Here is an 18,735-nt window from a genome sequence, read left to right on the forward strand (position 1 = left end):
AAAATAAAGAGATGCTGCAGTGTTGCAGGAAGGGACAAAGAGATCAAGTGATATAGCACACATGAAAATGTGGAAAAAGGTCTTAGCTGCATGTCACTTACTTTTTGCTTTTGAATTGGAACAATACCTTTTCCCAAAGATTGTGTGTAAAGCGTCCAAATCCTGTGGCAGAAAGGCTTGGAATGGAATCATCTTGCTTGTGCTCAGCTTCCTGTAATGACACCTGCCTTTCCCTCTGCTTGAGCGCTCTGCTTTGCACTTTGGATTCCCCGGTAGGAATCAGAACATCTCTCTATATCTTTACTTATTGGTGCTTAAAGCATATGCAGTGGTGGTTTTACTTGTAACTCTGGTTTTGTCTCTTCGGTGTATCTTTAATTAGAAGTGCCTGCTGGCTTTCAGACGTGCTCGTTCCAGAGCCTTGCATCCAGAATGCGGTGCTACTTCTTCTCAAGCCTTGGTTAATGCCGAATTATTTCAAGCAGAAACAGTAAAAAGGGAGAATCTCTTTTTAGATTTTGCCTTTGTTGAATAGTGCTGCCAGAGATCCTGCATTTTGTCTGAGCTGGCTTTATGTAATGGCTTCTCCATGGTATTACCGTGGTAGCCAGGAAGCAATGTGACCAAGTGATGTTTGTGTTTAGTTCCCCTGTACATATCCAAAGGCTTCAGAGCTGGATAACTTGTGACCTGCCAGGTCCATATCCCCACTGCCCCCAGGTTAGAGATCTGCATGGAACTGTTTTCTGCTCAGTCTCCACGGGGGCAGGTGCTGCACGTTGTGGCAGTGTTTCATTCAGATGCATTTTCCTTTGGAGAGATTAGTTATGAGCATTGCTTCACATGAATCCCCCTTAGGGCAGGCAAACCCTGTGGATACTGTGTTGTAGGATTAGCCACAAAAACGTGAGGGTTTTTTATGGGCAGAGAAGGACTGAGTCTCACCAATAAAGATGTTCTGCCTCTGAGCTTGTCAGGCCTTTGAGCTGAGTAAGTGCTGTTCTGCATTAAGCAGAGCAGATGCTGCTGAGTGAGGACATGCTTCCCTCAGCCATGAGGAAGGTGAACTCGAGTTTGTCTTGGTGATTGAACAAATTCAGGTTGTGTGGCCTCATCCTGCCTCCCTAAGACACCCACGCTGAATTATTCATGCCGTGTTTTCTGGGAATGCTGAGTTTGTAGGTGAAATCCATAAACAGTAAAGAGAGCAAGTTGGTGAAGGTGGCATCTGCCTCACGCTCTGTCTCGCCGGGGTGGCTGAGTGTAGCAGTGGGAGCTGCATTTGGTAGGTGTAGCTGTGAATTCCCATAAACACTCTGCCGTGTTGTGGTTGTTTGTGGCAGTACGAGCTCCTTGAGAATACAAAGCACTTCAAAGGGAGGTTTCACGGGAGGTTTCTTCATTTAGAATAAAACGCAAATACTATGTGACCTCAAAACGGGGAGAACATCATCCATGGAGTAGAAAAGGGGAAGTGCTCCCGTGCATAGTTAAAATCAGGAATAACTTTACAACTGCTTCCAATTCCAAATGCGGCACTAGTGAAGCAGTAATAACTTACAGGCTTGAAACTGCCAAGGAGTTTGACCTGCTTACACTAAATTCGTGCTCTGTGTTCTTTTCTAGAGGAGTCCCTCTTCTTTCTCTGATGGAGATTAACCCTCAAGGGCTAAAGTTTGCTCTGTTCCATTTCTACATGTATTTGGACAAATGTGGGATCCTGAGAGGCAGCAGTGTTTGTGCTGAAACCAAGCAGGGATATTCCTGTTCTCAAAGGTGAAAAGCACTCTCAGGATAACATGTATCTGTCTCTTTATTAGGTTTTTAAGAATTGTTTTCCTTTGTTCCCTCCCCCAGGCAGAATGGAATTCAGGAAAATGGGATAACCCTGTGATAAAGCTGACCCATTGTGCTGCCTTTCAGCATTTTCTTTATCTCATTTCCAGGGAAGGAACTCCCTCTCTTTCCCATAAGGCTGTCCCTATCCCTTTGATGGGTTTATACAGGATTTCCTGCTGAGTCAATAGCGGAGGAGTGCAGGGAGATAGCAGTCGGGATTCACAGGGAGCCTGTGCTCAGCCGGAGGAGGTTCAGCCCGGCGGAGGCAGAGCAGCGCTGCCTTTTGACTTATGTAAGTGGCGACTTTTTGCTGTATAATTAATAATTGTAATAAAAGCACGTTTGCATCCCATTGCACCAATACCTTCTCTGTGGCAAGATTTAGAGATAACGCAAGGTCCAGACCCACTGACATCTTTACCAGTGGGTGGGTTTCAGCCCGACTGCGACTTTAGGGATCCGCAGACATTTTTTTCCCCTACAGATGCATGCTGACAGCGGGACCCCCGAGCGCTGCAGGAACGGCTTCCGTGCCGGGGGGATGCCTTTTCCCTGTAACCGCTGTGTCCATCCCCGTTCCGTGAGGTCCCCCCGGACCCCCAGGCGGCTCCCCTGTGGGCGCAGGGGGGAGCGCGGCCCCGGTTCCCCGGGAGGGGCGGGGGGCGCCCGCTGCTGCAGGGCGGGGGTCGCGTCCCCAGGCCCCGCCCCCGCCGCCGAGGGGGCGTGGTCAGCCCGGCCACGGGCCAATGAGCGGGCGGTCACGTGCGGGGGCGTGGTAGTGCGGGGCCCCCCCGCTTCCTGCGGGTCACGTGGCCGGTGCCCGGCGTTGCCGTGGCAGCGGCGGAGGCGGCTCCGGATCCCGCTCCCGTTCCCGATCCCGCTCCGCTCCCGGTGCCTCACCCGGCTCTCCCGGCACGGCCTCCGGACAGCAGCGCGGTGAGACACGGCCCGCCCCCGCCGCGCCCGGGGCCTCATCCCGCCCGCAGGGGGCTCATCCCCGGCGGGGCCCGCGCTCTGGGGCAGCGGGCGGCATCCCCTCAGGAGTGTTTGGGGGGTGACGGGCTCGTCCTGCAGAGGTGGGCGCATCTCTTGCCCGCGGGGCTCCGGGAGGAGTGGGTCTCGTCCTGCCCGGGGTGCTGAGGAGAGTTGGTTTGATCCTGTCTGAACTGGGATTCCCCTGCGCGGGGCGGTGTGAGGGGAACGCGCCTCGTCGTGCCCGGCCAGGAGGATCCCGTGCCGGCATGGTGGTGGCGGGATGTGCGCCTCATGCTGCCTAGCTGGGGCAATCCCCTGCACCTGCAGGGAGCGGGGAACGGGAAGGGTCCGCTGTGGGCAGAGAAGGGGGTCCCGTCCTGCCCGGCGGTGCTTGGGAGGTGCCATGGGACGCAGAAGGCAGGGCAGCTCCCGCGGGATATATCCGGACGGGAGTGCTCTCGCTGGAGTGCTGTAGGGGAGACACTTCCAGCATTCGGTGCAGGGAACGCCCTGGACCAAGGTGTTTTTGGAAGACGGCATCGAGGGGTTGGGTCCCATCCCGCCTGAGGAGTTGCGGAGGATCTTTGGGATGCTGGATCAGGGCAGTGGTAGGAGGCTGCCTAGGAAAGATCCTCTGTTCCAGGTTGCCTTTGGAGGGAAAAGTCCTCGCTGGGAGTGGGTCTCATCCTGGCTTGAGGGATGCCCCGTCTGGGGCTGCTGTTGGAGGGGAGATCCTCGCTGTGTGGGATCTCCTCCTGCCCAGGGTGTGCTGAGGGGGAGTAGAAGGAGGTGCCCTGTGGGGAGCATCCCGGCTGTGGTGAGGGAGGATCAGGGAATCAGACTCCCTGCCTGGGGGGTGATCCCCTGCTGTCACAAGGGTGGTCACAGCTGTGGGGTGTTCACACCCCGCCTGGGTATCTGACATCTCAGGAGTGCTGCTTGGAGGAGTCCCAAGCCAGAAGAGAACATAAGAAGGGATTTCCCATGGCAAAGACGGCTTGAGCTCATCGGGGTGGAGTTACAGGGCTTGGGATTTGGCTTAGCCATGGCCTGCAGGGGCTTGAACAGTGTTAGACTGGGAAGGAAGGGACTGGCACAAACCCACAGATCAATCAATCTGGGGGTGTGGGGCAGAAACCTGGGTCTGAGGAGGGGGCTGGCACCGCAAAACCAGGCAGAGGAGCTGGGAGTGCTGCAGAGACAGCGCTCTGTGGGTGGCTGAGCACGGCAGTGGTGGGAGGGGGATCCACTCAGCTCGGCCCTGGTGGTGCTGGCTTCATTCCCAGCTGTGGAGAAATCCCCACACGTGCACTGAGATGTGAGGAGGCAAAGGCTTTCCCTTTTCCAAAGGACAGCACTTGGCAGGTTAGGAAAATCAACATAAGGGAGCAATCACAGAGAGCTTTCTGTCCTCCCAGTGTGAGATGAAGTGGGGTCAGATGCGTCGGTGGTGCAGTGGAAGTGAGTGAAGACACAGCTGGGATGGACTTTGCCAGGGCTGCCTGAGGAAAAGGTTTCCTGGAGAATTCCTCATTCCCCATCCAGAGCTCAACAGCCCTGTAGGATAGTTATTTCTGTAAGAACCAGTATCTTAAACCTTTAACTTAGCAAGGCAGGAGGGTGAAATCTCCAGAATAAGCCTCCCATGATGCAGATGACAGGCTGAAAAGTATTTCCAGGGTAAAACTGCTCCAGCTACAGTGCATGTAAAATGCTTCTTTGGTCTTGTGTTTCAGCCCTTGGAGCCCTCCACCTCAACCCTCCATGTCCATAGCCAGCAAGGTGAGTTTGACTTCTGGGCACTGCTTGTTTGGGTTACATTTGTGTTTATGGATTTCATTCCGAAGCTGTTTACTCATTTGAGAACATCTCTTGGGCTGCTCCAGAGCGAAAATTCAGCCTTGTGGTATTTTTAGCTTATTTTTCTAAGGGAAGAAGCAGATGTGATTGGATTCTCTTGCCCTCTCTCTGTAACCCCTGTATTCATTTGTCTTTTTAATGGAATTTGTCCCAGGGGTCAAAGTTTCCTACATAGAAAGTTCCTAAGTATTTTATAAAATTAAGTGGCTGAGCAGAGGCCATCCCTGTCCCAGCTGGGGACAAAGGGAGTGCACTCACTCCACGCTATACATTGCAGGATCCACACAGGATGTTGTCACAGGAAACAGCTACATAATTTTGCTGCTCACAGATTGTTTCTTCCTCCAGTCCTCCCAGGAGGCTTTTTTATTCTGTAAAATAGGTGATTCTTGCTCTTTCTGGAAACACATATCAAGCAGCAAAGTTTGTCCCTGTTATTGTTTCTCTTATTGTTTTTATTATGGCATGAATGTTCTGTATACTTTTCTTTTTGTTTGTTTGTTTGGGTTGTGGGTTTTTTGTTGTTATTTCTAAATATTTTGAAAATTCCTGAGCAGGTCAGGAGCCTTCCTGGAGTGTTCCAGGGGCTGTAATAATGGCCTTGTCAAAACCTGCCCAGGAATCATCCTGTGCTGCCATCCTTGTTATGTCTGAGGGGGCTGGAACCTGAAAGCCCCCCCGTGTTCAGGAGGGGAAATCTTGAGCCTGCAGTGCTTTATTTGCTATTCTTTGTTATTGTGCCTGAAACAGCTTCCTTCCCTTTTAGTAACAGTGTTCAGAGTTATGGGCAGTTGATGTCCTTTTGATCTTTGCCACTTCTCCAAGCCTCCCAGCAGTCGTGGCTTTATTAGCTGTCCCCATGTGGCCCCTGTAGTGGGGAGCAGGGCTGAAAGGTGCCTGTGACCTTGGGAGGTGGTGCTGGGACTAATTAGTGCCACACCAGGTGTGATTCTGGGCAGCATCTCCTCCTCCTGGGAGCTGGTGAGTGTTTTCCAGTCAGAAGCTGCAGCTCTGGTGTCTCTGTCTGCCACCACCACAGCGCTCAGTGGCAGAGTAGTGAGTGAGGGGATTATCAAGGAATTGTGGTTTCCGTTCTTTCGAAGGCTGAGCTAGTTTCAGATGTCTGTCAGAGTTGAGAAATTTTTGCACAAAATATTCCGTGGATGTTGTTCTGTGTCTGGGGATCACCAGAGCCATTTGGCAGCAGCCTGGGGCCATGATCTGTAAGGCTTCCACCACCTGAAATACTCTTGCTGCTTTCATACCTCTCTCAGTGTAATCCCTTGAATCTGAAGATGATGGAATTTCCTGGAAGCAGCTTGCTTTCCCCCTTGCAATTGCCTTTTCCCTCTGCTCAGAGCCACCAGTGGAAGTAAGGGAACAGGATTCTTGGTCAAATTTGGCTGATAAATGGAGTGTGAGCAGCTCAGGAAATTTAACTTCCCACTGCAAAAGCCTGGGAAGTTCATTTGTTAACCCTACACAACGCTCAGCTCTGTGATTACTGGGGGGAGAACTGTGCTCATCTAAACTGAGCTTTGATGAGCACAGGTTTAACTGAGAAAAACTGGTGTGCTGGTTTGAAAGTAAACCAGGGGGAGAGATCAACCCTTACCAAATACCTTGAGACAGACTTCAGGTCGGAGTTACAATTTAATAGAAAGATTACAGTAGATGCAAGGATACAGAAAAAGTCACACAAAGTCAGAGTACAGCCTGGCCCGTGTTGCTCAGGGTGGTTGCAGTGTGGTTAAGCAGTGGTTGCAGTGCTGTTGAAGTGATGGTTGCAGTGGTCCCCTGGATGTCCAGTGGTGGTGATTTCATGTCCCCAAAGTGCCCAGATAACACAGTCAGATTCAGGCAGGAAGGTTCGCTACCTCCCCCAGAGCAGGGAATTTCACAATGGAGTGATGTGATGAGTCACAGGATATTCTGGGGGTCCTTTATGGCCCGGGTCGTTACAGCTGCCCACTGGTGCCACTGAGCCATTCTGGCCCATTGGCAGGGATGATCCCCGCGGGCTGGGTGTATTTATCTCGGCTGAGTTAATTTGTGAAGACAAAGAAACACCACCCTGCCCTGCAGGGTTTTCCTCCTTCCCTTATCTAACACCCAGCTTGCAGCCCGGGGGGTCGGGCGTGCATTGTGCAGCTCCTGCAAGAGGCCATTCACAGTTCATCAGGAATAATGCGAACAGGAGTAGAACACACACGGTGGTTACACCCCGCATTGTAACCCAGGAGAAGTGGCTTCCAAAGGAGCAAAAAGTGACTTCCCAAACTGGTGTTGGTACTCTAAAGAGATGCATTTAGAGCCAGCCCGTGATGCACTGGGAAACGAACTGTCAGCTCAAAACCAAGATAAGATGGGGGCCAAGTGTATTTATGTAAAACAATGTTTTATGAGCGAGAAGGAATTAAAGGGCAAAGTTGAGCCTGCTCTGAAATGAGAATCCAGATGCTGTGCAGCCTTCCTGAATTCCTGCTGCAAGAGTTCCCGGGTGTACCTTTATAATATTTCCTAGTTCTCATGATCATTTTTGGCAATTATGGATGGTCCTTTCTCAGTTCTCTCTTCCAAGTGTGATGTTATTTGACAAGGTCACTGACCAAGAGGCGACTTTGTTCAACTGCAGCTTTTCCAGTAGTTGATGCTCGTCCTGTCCACCACCCCCTCTTGAACATGACTGTTTTGTTCCCTCAGCATTTCTCTCATCATGAGCTCTGAATTAAACGTTCCAGTGGATCCTTCCACTCCTGCTTGCTGCTCTGAGCCTGGCACAAAGGGCATGGATTATCGGGACTGGGTCCGGCGCAGCTACCTGGAATTGGTCACGTCCAACCACCACTCCGTTCAAGCCCTCTCCTGGAGAAAACTGTACCTGAGCCGAGCCAAACTGAAAGCCTCCAGCAGAACCTCTGCTCTGCTCTCTGGATTTGCAATGGTAATGTGTGCTTTATAGCTTTTTAAACGGTGAAGGTTTTTGGGTCACCTCAAATCAACTATTAATCAGTGTTTTCCTCCTGGGAAGAAGCAGGGAGTTGTTTCCTGAAGAGACAGGAGGCATCTAGCTAGGGGCTTCTGTTTGGCTGCTGCTGCAAATTTTGAGGCTGGTTCTCTCTCACTACAGCAAGGATACAGGAGCTGTCTAACAGCCAACCCACACATTCCCCAGTCAGCCCTTTAAAAATACTAATCCTCTACCTGCAAGTGATCCTAAGTGCTCCAGCAGCATTGCTAAACAATCCAGGACCTCCTTTGGCCCCGAGGCTGTCCAGTGCTGGCTGCCCTCATGCAGGCTGCTCTTGGGTGTGGAGCATTTTCAGGCCCCTGTGGTTACTGTGGTCCTGAATGTTATTTTAATTTCTCTGTGTTTTCTCAGGTCACGGTGTCTAAAATAAGGTGGAGGTTGGGTCACAGTCTGCCAAAGTGAAGTTTGCATAGCGTGATCAGGGAGATCGTGTTCTACCACTGAGGTGTGAGAAGAGGCTCTGAGCCTCAGCCCTGGTGTCAGAGGGCTCTGCAGCCTGCAGGGAGCCAAACCTGGTATATTTTTGTCAGTGCTGCATATTGGAAGTGATCCCTGGTGCTTGCTCTCCGCTGTGCAGCACTTGGGTGCTATTTGGAAGTGATTTGCATAGGTCAGAACCATGTCAGAAGTGAGCAAATAAACAAGGCTGAGACAGTCAGTGGTCCAGTGCTCAGGCCTGTCTGAGCTGTGTGTTAAAACACCACCATGCCGTGTCAGTGTGAGCCCCTTTATCTCCCATCAGCTTTTGCTTACTGGGAGTGAGAATTGAACCAGTTTGGGGGAGGTTTCCTGTCCAGGAAGTGGGCAGGTCTGCTTGTTCCCGAGGTCTGTCAGCAGAGGGGCAGAGGGCAGCGCCTGGACGGCGTGGGACATGATGGAAGAGGTTTCATCCCGCAGCTCAGAAACTGGGAGGGAAAGACAGATCTCAGGAACTTTCCAGATTGCTTTTCTTGTTTTATTTTAGCTTCTTCCGCTGCTTTTTCCTCCCCCAGCCCCCCAGATCATGAATCATCCATAACATTACAACAGCCTGGGATGATGAAGTTGGTCACCCAAAGTGAAGCTGGGAAGCTGCAGGCGGGGGCTTTAGTGGCAGCAGGCTGCAGTGGAGGCAGGGTGCTCATTGCTCTCCACTCACTGGCTGTGTGCTAAAGATGCTCTTAAAAGCTTTTCTCAAAGTCTGTGTTGGTTTGTAACCGAGTTTGTGTGCTGCAGGGGCAGAAGGTCTCTCCTCTTTTTAAAAAAGCTGGGTGCTTTCCTGTAGACTTCTCTCACACAGGCATTTTCTTACTCTAAAAAGCCTCTTACATACATGCTCTGTTTACCTCTGATTACTGGAGTTGTGACTGTTGTCCTTAACGTGATTATTAAATTAGCATTTTGTTTTGTTGGGGACTGATCTACCAGCGTGGTCACACAAGGTGTCCCTGCTGGGGTGTGCTGTCACTGGCACCACTGAGACTCGGGGGCTTGCAGCCCACCCACACTGCAGGGCTGAACCACATCTCTGCAAACAAAGCACGCTTTCTCAGCTCTCACAGCAGAAAGTTGCTGAAAGTCCTTGGCAAACACACAGAATTAACCACTGGTTTTACATCATCTGTGAACTGTTTAAAGTGCAGTTGAATATACATAGGTGTAAGTAGTGTTAATTATGCTCACCAGCCTAATGTAAGAAACAGACCTGAAATCAGTAACTAAGAAATAAAATCTCTTGCCATAAGGAATTCTTTTTATTAGCAAGCTTTTTCCCCAGCTGATTGGGAAGCTGAAGTGTTTGTTCCTCCTGGGTTATTTCTCCACTGGTAGGCAGGAATTTAGTGCAAGGATGTTTACTCTCTAATAAGAGCACCTTTTTGGCTATTGATGAAAGAAGTCAAGTTATTTAGAGATAAATATGTGTAGACGTGGCACTTAGGGCCACAGTTTAGTGGTGGACTTGGCAGTGCTGGTGTAGTGGTTGGATTCTGTGATCCTAAAGGTGTTTTCCAGTCTGAAGGATTCCGTGATTCTATCAAAGTTTCCCCAAAGCCTCAAATGCATTTAACTATGTAAATAAATGTCATCCAGGGCTTGGTTCTTGCTTTATTTACTTCCCTGTCGGTGTGTTTGATTCAAGCTAGCTCCATACTGGCTGAAATTATTGCAAGCTGATGGATATTTAATCAACAGGCCGTGGCTGTGATCCAGCTCCTTCTGGACAGGCTGCAGAATAATGCAAACCTTCCTCGTTACCATCCCTGGTATTTCTGGCAGAGCACTGAGGCAGGTCAGGAGGATGTGGGTCATTCCAGTGCCAGGTCTGCTTGGAGGTGGGCTGTAGGGCATCTGCATCTGCCCCGAGGAGCCTGCCAGTAAAGGAAATTTAGAGGGAGCTTAGGAAACCTCCTTAATAATTTTCCTGATGGAAATAAGAGCTATTACTGCTAATCCATCTTCTCAATACTTATCCAATTGCTACAGGATATGTGTTTGATTAAAAAAACCAAACCAAAACAAAACCCCTGACAGATCTACTGGAGTTATTGTTTTCACAGTCTGCCAAACCATCTGTGAGAATGTGTCATGGTTTATGTTAAGCCATTTGTCATCCTTTTGCCTGATATTATCTGTCCTGGTCTAAATTTCTCAAGATGAATAACATCTTTGATGTGGACAGTCTGAGCTATACTGGTCTAAACCCCACCATCATTGCATATAATTTAATTGCAGTTTAATTCTAAAATGTTTTGAGCTCTTGATCCTGTAATTCTGCAGTTCAGCTGGGTTATTCTCAAGCTTAAAATTAAGCCTGTGCTGAAATATTCCATGGCTTGGCAGAGAGCTCAGCTTTGCAAAGTTGCTTCTGGGAAGAGGTTAAAATAAAGGGGGCTATTACATGGAAGAGTATAATTGTATCAAACATGACATATTAATAGTTTTACAGGCTAGGCAGCATATTTAATGATTTTTAAATGGGTTATGTCAGCATGTCCTCTTTCTCTTATCCCGGTCAGGGAATGACATGACAGCCTGTGCTGGGTAAAGCAGTAAGAGCTCACTCACCTTTTCAGTACTTGTTTGGGTTAAATGAACTGTTTTTCTGCCTTGCTGCCCTATCTGGATTGTTGGTGTTTTCCACTGAAATACCTCTCACTGAGCCATCAGTCAGTGTTAAAAATTCATCACATTGCACAGCTGAAGCTCGCCCTGGGGAATAGGTTAGTCTGGGAGGAAACATCCAATTAGCTGAAAAATGCTACTCATGTGAAGGATAACAAGCAGAAATTGATATGTTGACATCAGTCAGGCTTTCAGCTTTAATATAAAGCTATAAATTGGACATGCAGGTACAATTCCCATCCAGCTGTGTCTCTGGGTGTTACAGCACCCCATAATGAACAATGTACCTGCAGGTTTTCCTGGCTGATGGGGCGTGACTGGCAACCACAGTGCTGTACAAATTCATTGTACAGTGAAGCAGGGAATAAATCTGATCTCCTCCCTCAAATCAATATAAGTGGAACTGCAAAGGGAGCGTACACAAGGCAACGTGAAATCTGTTCTAATTAAATTGACCTTGCAATTGATAGTGAAGCCAGTCCTGTGTTAGGATTTCCCTGCTATACAACAAGAACTACTGTAAACTGCAACCAGGAGCTGATAAAAACAAACAAAGGTAAAACCCTGACATGTTCATGATCAGAAAAGAAGGCTGGGAATGCCCAAGAACTATCACAGTATTTATGGTGTCTCTAATGTCTTAAATAGTTGATGTAGCTATAAAATCCAGGCTTGTAGAAGTTGACCATTTTCCACACATGTTGTGTCTTGTTTGCTGGTAAATGTGTTCAGGCTTGACTGTGATCTGATGGGTTTCAGAGCAAATGTCGGTAGGGCAGCAGTCATGCCAGCTGGTTTCCATTCCCTTTCATTCTTTTTGGGGCTTCCAACAGGGACAACATGAGCATACCCCTAATCTTCCAGTGCCTAAATATTATGAACAAGTAATACCAGAACAAGTGGTGCAGGTGATTATACAGAGCCTGAAATGGCTGCTCAGGGGAGTCTCATGTGGAGTCTGGATAACTTAATCATGAGTCAGTCCTGCAAAATCCTTCTGTGTCCCAGAATCGAGTGCAGATTTGAAACTTTGCTTTCTCATGATGTTCTTTAGAGGAACTTCTTTCCAGCAAGCTGTGCTGTGCTGGAGCAGCAGGTCAGCTGGGATCACCAGAGGTTCTCCTTGCTGCCAAGAGAGTTAACTTCTCTGCAAGTCATGAAGTGCAACTACAGATCCAAGCTAGCTGCTGGAGAGGAATGTTTGATAGTCACTGCTTTTGTGTCTTTTATTAGCAGGAGTTTTGTGCAGTCCTTCCAGGGATGCCACCACACAGAAGTACTGGTTTGCTTCACAGGCAGCTTAAGTAATAGTGAAAATTCTTATGCTAAACCAGTTAACAGGACTCCAGTTCTGATCTCAAAAGAGCCTCCTGCTCTCTTGCACACATTCTGCTGCTTAAGCTTTATTTGATTTAAGTAAAAATAGCTTTAGAGACCTGCTGTGTGATAGCCCTTGTTTTGGGAAGGAGACTCCTGAGTTACTGAGCACACCCATAAACCAGTAGCTGTCCACTTCTGCTGGGTGTATCACTAAGTTATTACCTCTCAAGGGAAAATTTTGAGTATATAAATAACTTAAAAGTTATTTATCTGGGCATACTTGTAATAAGAACAAACGTAAACTGTTCTGAGAATAGAAGGCAGATATTTTAACTATGGGCTAACTTAGAGCTATAAAGTAGCTTGTGTGCTTCCCATGGTGGGTAGTGAAACCTGGCTGGCCACTGGCCAGAGGAGCTGCTTGGTTTGGCTTTTCTTTGCACGCCTGAAGTTGAAACTTCCTGCACTGCAGCCGCAAGGGAGGAGTGGCAGTGGAGGGTGTGATGGTGGGTTATAGCAGGCTCTTAGCTGCCTCCCAGCCCCACGTGGCACCTAATGAGCTCCTTCTGCTGTGTGCTGGCTTTGGGGCAGTTCCTGTGGCTCGTGCTGGCAAGGAGAGACACGTTCTGTGAGGAAACCACAGTCTCAGAAGGGCTGCAGCACGGGCGGCGCGTGCGTCCTGCGGGGTGACAGCAGTGATCCATCTGGGCTGCCATTCCAAAAATCTCTGGAGTGTGTACTTGACCTTAGGTGTTCTTCCTGAATCAAGATGCTTTCCTGGCCGAAAGCCTTGAGAAGAGGAAAGCCAACAGGTGTTGACAAACTCTTTGTTCTTCTGCAGGTGGCCATGGTGGAGGTGCAGCTGGAGGTGCAGTACAAGTACCCCCAGATGCTGCTGATCGCCTTCAGCGCCTGCACCACGGTGCTGGTGGCCGTTCACCTCTTCGCCCTGCTCATCAGCACCTGCATCCTGCCCAACGTGGAGGCCGTCAGCAACATCCACAACCTCAACTCCATCAGCGAGTCCCCGCACGAGCGCATGCACCCCTACATCGAGCTGGCCTGGGGCTTCTCCACCGTCCTGGGCATCCTCCTTTTCCTTGCCGAAGTCGTGCTCCTGTGCTGGATAAAATTCCTGCCTGTGGGCTCCATCCTGAAAAACGAGACCACCAACGTGGAGAAGCCCAGCAGCCACGCGGGGTGGCAGTCAGCACTGGTGTCCACCATCATCATGGTCCCCGTGGGGCTGATTTTTGTCGTCTTCACCATCCACTTCTACCGCTCCTTGGTGCGGCACAAAACAGAGCGGCACAACCGGGAGATCGAGGAGCTCCACAAACTGAAAGTGCAGCTGGATGGGCATGACAGAGGCATGCAGGTGGTGTGACAGAGCCTGCACACAGCTCAGCCAGGGCTGAGAGCAGAATACCTGCTCTGCTGCTTGGTGAGACGCACCAGGGATGGATTTTCTTGAGGCTTAAATCTGTAAATGCTACTTGCCTGCCATTTCTAGCTGTGCTGTTCCACGTGCTGGGGGCTCTGCCCTGGTTCTGGTCCCACACACTTGGTACTTAAGTTGACACTGCCGTGGTGTTCAAGGTCAAAACTTTATCTACCTTAACACTGGTAGCCAAAAATCTGTATTTTTTACAAATGCAATATTCCATTGCCAAAAGTGAAACTGCATCAGCTGTCCCAAAAGCCTGTGTGTGTGTGTAGGACCTGTGTTACATGTCAGAACTCCCTGGCTGTCAGTGCAGCCACAATTAACTGGCAGCTCATTCCTAGAGCAGAGCTGATTAGTGTGGGTACCTGCAGCTGACTCAAGGACATCCAGGAAAGCACAACAGAAACTGAGAATGTTGATCACCATTGTTCCAAAGCAAGTATTCCATAAATACAGAAACAGAAAGAAAACAGCCTTAGCTTTTATGTTCTTTTCTTGCTATTCTTTACTGTATTTTTACAGCTTGGGATGTAGAATTTTGAGTTGCAGGAGGCTGGGAGGTTCTCTCGTACTTTCTTCAGCAGCATCTGTCACGTTAGGTTCAGTAAGTGCCAAGATCATGTGTTTTTTCCCAATAAGAGGCAAGAGTGCCCAGGGAAGGCTTACAGGTGTTTTAGTTTTAACAAGGACATTCTTAAAACAGAACAGTGGCAGGGAATTTAATGAGACAAGGCTCTGAAGGACTAACAAAGCAAGTTTCAAGGAGGTAAAGTAGTGACAGCAAGTATTGTAGAAATCTGCCACTGTGTCTTCTTCATTTGTGCATTGCTGTGGCACCCTTTGCCTGGTTTGCTGGAGAGAACAAGCCCAGTCCTGTGTTATTTCATCATTTAGAGTTTTAGGTTTTTTTCTTTTTTTAATTGACTGTAGCATTTTTCTGTCAGAAATGAATGCTTCCTTCTCCCTCTACCAAAGCAAACAACTCCTGTGGTGGAACCTGGAGCTGTCCTGGCGAGCCCAATGGAGCTGGATCTGGCAGGAATGCTGTGTGCCATTAAAGAGCTATCCCTTTCCTTTGAGCTCATTTCTTTTTTCAGCAGCTGAGACAATGACACTTGCATGTCTGTGTTGCTTAGCAAGGGAAGCTTGTAAATTCCATGGCATCCTTGTGGGTGAAAACTCTGTAAAAAAAAAAAACAATTCTATGATTTTTGGTAACTTTGTGGAGAACAAAAATGTTTTGCAATCATCAGCTCTTTTAAGGGAAAGTCAGGCTTTCTGACACACAGGCCTACAAGAAGCATAAGCACATTTTTCTTGGCCCTGATCCTGTGCTGGTTTCCTCCTCTGCACTCCAAAACTGCAGTTTCAGAGTCTCCGAGGCCTTATAGGTTTCTGAAATCATTAAGGATGTTTATAACGTTCTGTTTAACCCCGGGCCCTTATCCCTCTGGGATTTGAGGGCTCTAATGGCAGTGTATTACATGTCAGCTTCCCAGAAGGGAGAGTACACGCAAACCCCAGGGCAGCAGGGTGAGACTGTCCCAGTATTCCTCTCTGGCAAGGGCCTTGGGAAGCCAACTCTCATCTCTCTTGTTTACATGTGAATGTGAGCATTGCTGAACAAGTTGCTTAGCGCTGTATCTGTGGCTTTCATCTGCTGTTCTTGCTGCAGTTGGCATGTACCATATTGGCTGATGTGCAGCAAAGAAAATTGTCTTTGTGTGCTAAATGACTAATCTGTACTCATGTGCATATGCAAAAAACAAGGAGTGTCCTCCAGGAAGTGGGGTGATCATGAAATTTATATGAACTCCCCAGGACTCTGCCCTCTCTCCCTCCTCTTTTTACCATAATAAAAATTAAAAGGTTTATACAACAGAATCAGAGTTGAGTTTTCTGCCAAGAGCTACACGTGTCGGCTCCTCTACCAACAGAATTTCTGTTGAGAGGCTAGGGCCAGACCAGATGGGATGAGTCTCTCATCTGTAGGACCTTGTGTGCTGAGAGGCTCAGAAGGCTGTCAAGGAAAGTATTGCACATTTTTGCAATATCTTTTTAAAAAGCTTCCCCCTTGTGCATACAGTGCTGCAAAAGCAATGCAGCTTGCATCATTCATTTAAATTTTTGTGAATGTAATAAACTTCAGCAAATTGAGAAAAGCAGCAGAAACTGCTTTGATTTTGTAGAATAACTCATTCAGGCTTGGGTGAGATTGCATTCAAGATCAGTCTCAAGGCAGCACGTCTGTGACTGGAGTGGGATCACCTTACTCCAGGGACAAGTCTGAGGTACAGCTTGGGATTGTGTCCCAAGGGCAAATGCTCCTAAACCAGAATAATAACGTGCTTTCCTGTCTTTGCTTGCAGCTCTGTTCCTTGTGTCTCTCTGGGCACTGAGTTCTCCCTTCCATGAGAAGCTCACGGGGGTATTTTTGCTCCTTGATTCTCAAGGTTACCCATCCACCTTCATGCTGTAACTCCTCTCCCTTCCCAACAACAGCGCCTGCTTTTCTTGCTCCTGCCTCTCTTCCTGCAATTTATTTACATTTTCCCCACTGTTGGGTCCAGATTTGTGTTGCAGAAATGTTACCTGTGATACCAGCCACGGGAGTTCATCCTTAAAGGAAGGAGTAGGGATGTTGTAGTTGTCCAGCTGGCTGTTTCTGTGCTGCAGCACCAGAAAATCCTCCTTGCTCCTGCTGCTGCCCCCATGGCTGTCAGCAGGATTCCCATCAGTCAAGCCAGCCTTTCCACACTGTCCTAGCAGGGCTGGCAGCTCTCTGTGTCACGCCTGGGTTTGTCTGCCCGTGCCTGGCCACGTCTGTCCTGTGCTGTCACCTCTGTCATTCCTGTGGTGTCTGTCGTTCTTGGAGTGTCCCAGGTTTTGTGTGGCTGCAATCCTGCAATGCCCACGTGGAGATGCTTCTCCCAAGGGTTCCACTCTCAGCTGGAGATGTGTGTTGAGGATCTCCCCTGGTGTTGAGGATCTCCCCTGGTGTGTGTTGGCTTTCTGTGCCAGCTTTGGGCTCTGGGCTGCTGCAGTCCAGGGTGGCTGCTGCCCTCATTCTCAGCCCCCTAGGGCTATGCCTCTCTGGACCAGCTATTGCCTTCTTTGAGCTATTTCTCCAATTTTTTGCATTGCAGCTTAGCACAGGGACAGCCATGATCTTGCTTCAGAGACCTGAGTCTTCCTCCAGATTTTTTTTGGCCAGTTTTTGCCCAGCAGGAAAATGCTCCAGCACTGCAGGAACCCTGCCTGCCCACCCTAAAGCAGGGAAGGAACTCTCAAGGACAGGGGAACAACATTTTTTTGGATCAGTCCCATGCACCCGCCTTGGTTAGGAGGCAATTCCTCTCTCCTTTTCTGTCTTAGCAGGAGTAAAGAAGGGGCACGACCGCGAGCTGGAGGGAGCAGGATCGGGTTCTCCCTTTGCCGTGTTCACTGGCAGCTCTCACTCTGTGATCTCTCTATTTTTAACATCCCCCCGGGGCAGGGCTGGCTCCCCGTTTCAGTGGAGAGGAGGCTCTCAGGGAGACTTTGTGACCGTGAGAGATGGAGTGATGTTGGGTTTGAGCCTGTGATGGATGGAAACGGTAGCAGGCAAAGGGAGGGCGGCTGTAAGCGCTCAGATAGGTGGAAGTGTCCTCCACATCCTTCCACATCCTTCCACATCCTTCCACATCCTTCCACATCCCTCCACATCCTTCCATCCTTCCTTCCAATCCTCCCATTCCCTGGCTCTGGGATGTGGGGATGGGCAATCCCAGGTTGCCTCGAGGTTACCTGTGCTGGGCTGGGGGTTGGAGGTGCTCCTCCTACCTTTCACAATGTGCTCCTTTTCTTTTCCTGACTTCAAACAAACAAACAAAAGGCCTTGGAGTTTCCCTGCTGCTGTAGATTCCTTATCTTTTAAATCTCATTGCATCAACTTCTGAGACAGCTTCCTCAACACCCCCTCAAGCTGCAATCAAATTCAGCAGGGCCAGGGGGGATGTTTTCTGATTGACTCACAGGTTCTCTACAGCCATCTCAAGGCAGTTTCAGTAATTAAAATTGGCTGGCTGCATTTGGAGATTATTTCCCTGAATCCCTGTGTGTCCAGCTGGGAGCTTGCTTTCTGCCCAGAGGTGTGACAGCCATGAGTGCTAAGGGAAAAAAAAAATCTGTATTTTAACTTTGCCTATTCTTGTTTGACCTCTGCATGAACAATATTTAATGTAGAACAACGAATGTATCTCAGTTATTGTCCAGCTGTGTGAGAGAAACTGGATAAACTTGCTCAGTTTTATGCTTCTTGGTGATTTCAGACTGATTTCTTGAGAGGCAGCTCAAGACCTTCAGCATCCTCTACGGGTTAACTTGGGTTCTGCCTTTTTGAAAAAAAAAAGCTTGGTCAGATATTATCATTCTCCTTTTGCAACGCACAAGGAGATAACAATTAGATGCACTTCCTTTTAATGAGGATCTGGGTCTTGGCATGTGTTTTACAAGAAGGTTAAGGAGACAAGGAACTCCAGTCACAGGAAGACTATTGAAGTTTGTCTTCGCTTAATAATACCAGCTCAGTGGACAAAATTACTTTTAAGAGCTCGTTAAGATTAAAACATCTTCATACTTTTCTCAGATTTCTATGGTAGTTGACAGTAAATTGTTAAGGTTTTGTAACACTGCAAAACAGGATTTTCTGGCTTTTTTTCTGGTTTTCTGGCTTTTTAGGAGAGAATGTACATAAAGTTTTAAGGAGTAATACTGAACAAATTGGTTGCAAATTGCATTTTGATCTAAGGATGATACTTAAGATGCTGTTTAATAAGTGAAAAATGTTAAAAGACTGGCACAGCAATGCCTGTATAGTGACTAGATTAAGTTTTGGACTTCAAAAACAGCAAGAAAAAGCCCCCATTTTTTGGCTCAGTATTTAATTATTTGCATTTTTTCACATTTAAGATACAGCTAGGAAGAGCTGGAATCTTCTGGCAAGAACAGCAGCTTCCTGTATAGTTCAATCAAGGCAGAAAAATTCAGCCAGCAAATGCAGAGCAGAAGATGAACTAACACTGTGTAAGTTATTGTGGCAGTCTGATTCATCAGAATCCATCATCTGCTTTCACTGTGGCGAGAATGGAGCAGCAGGGACGCACACAGAAAGTGTTTTAGC

The 18,735-nt window shown here is 48.4% G+C and overlaps 1 protein-coding gene across 3 annotated transcripts; it reads left to right on the top strand.

Annotated features, from left to right (window-relative positions):
* Positions 1-109: 109 nt before the first annotated feature.
* ORAI2 (ORAI calcium release-activated calcium modulator 2) lies at positions 110-15,458 on the top strand. Of its 3 annotated transcripts, none has more exons than XM_063402480.1 (4): positions 110-2,131; positions 4,551-4,596; positions 7,378-7,618; positions 12,969-15,458. In XM_063402480.1, the coding sequence occupies exons 3-4, from the start codon at positions 7,391-7,393 to the stop codon at positions 13,512-13,514; spliced, it is 774 nt and encodes a 257-aa protein (XP_063258550.1). In that variant the 5' UTR covers positions 110-2,131; positions 4,551-4,596; positions 7,378-7,390; the 3' UTR covers positions 13,515-15,458. The 3 variants fall into 3 exon arrangements, with proteins under 3 accessions (XP_063258550.1, XP_063258547.1, XP_063258548.1); XM_063402477.1 differs by lacking the exon at positions 110-2,131 and adding an exon at positions 2,617-2,775; XM_063402478.1 differs by lacking the exon at positions 110-2,131 and adding an exon at positions 2,776-2,915.
* Positions 15,459-18,735: the final 3,277 nt, after the last annotated feature.

This window comes from Prinia subflava, chromosome 8, assembly GCF_021018805.1.
Source record: "Prinia subflava isolate CZ2003 ecotype Zambia chromosome 8, Cam_Psub_1.2, whole genome shotgun sequence".
NCBI lineage: Eukaryota > Metazoa > Chordata > Aves > Passeriformes > Cisticolidae > Prinia > Prinia subflava.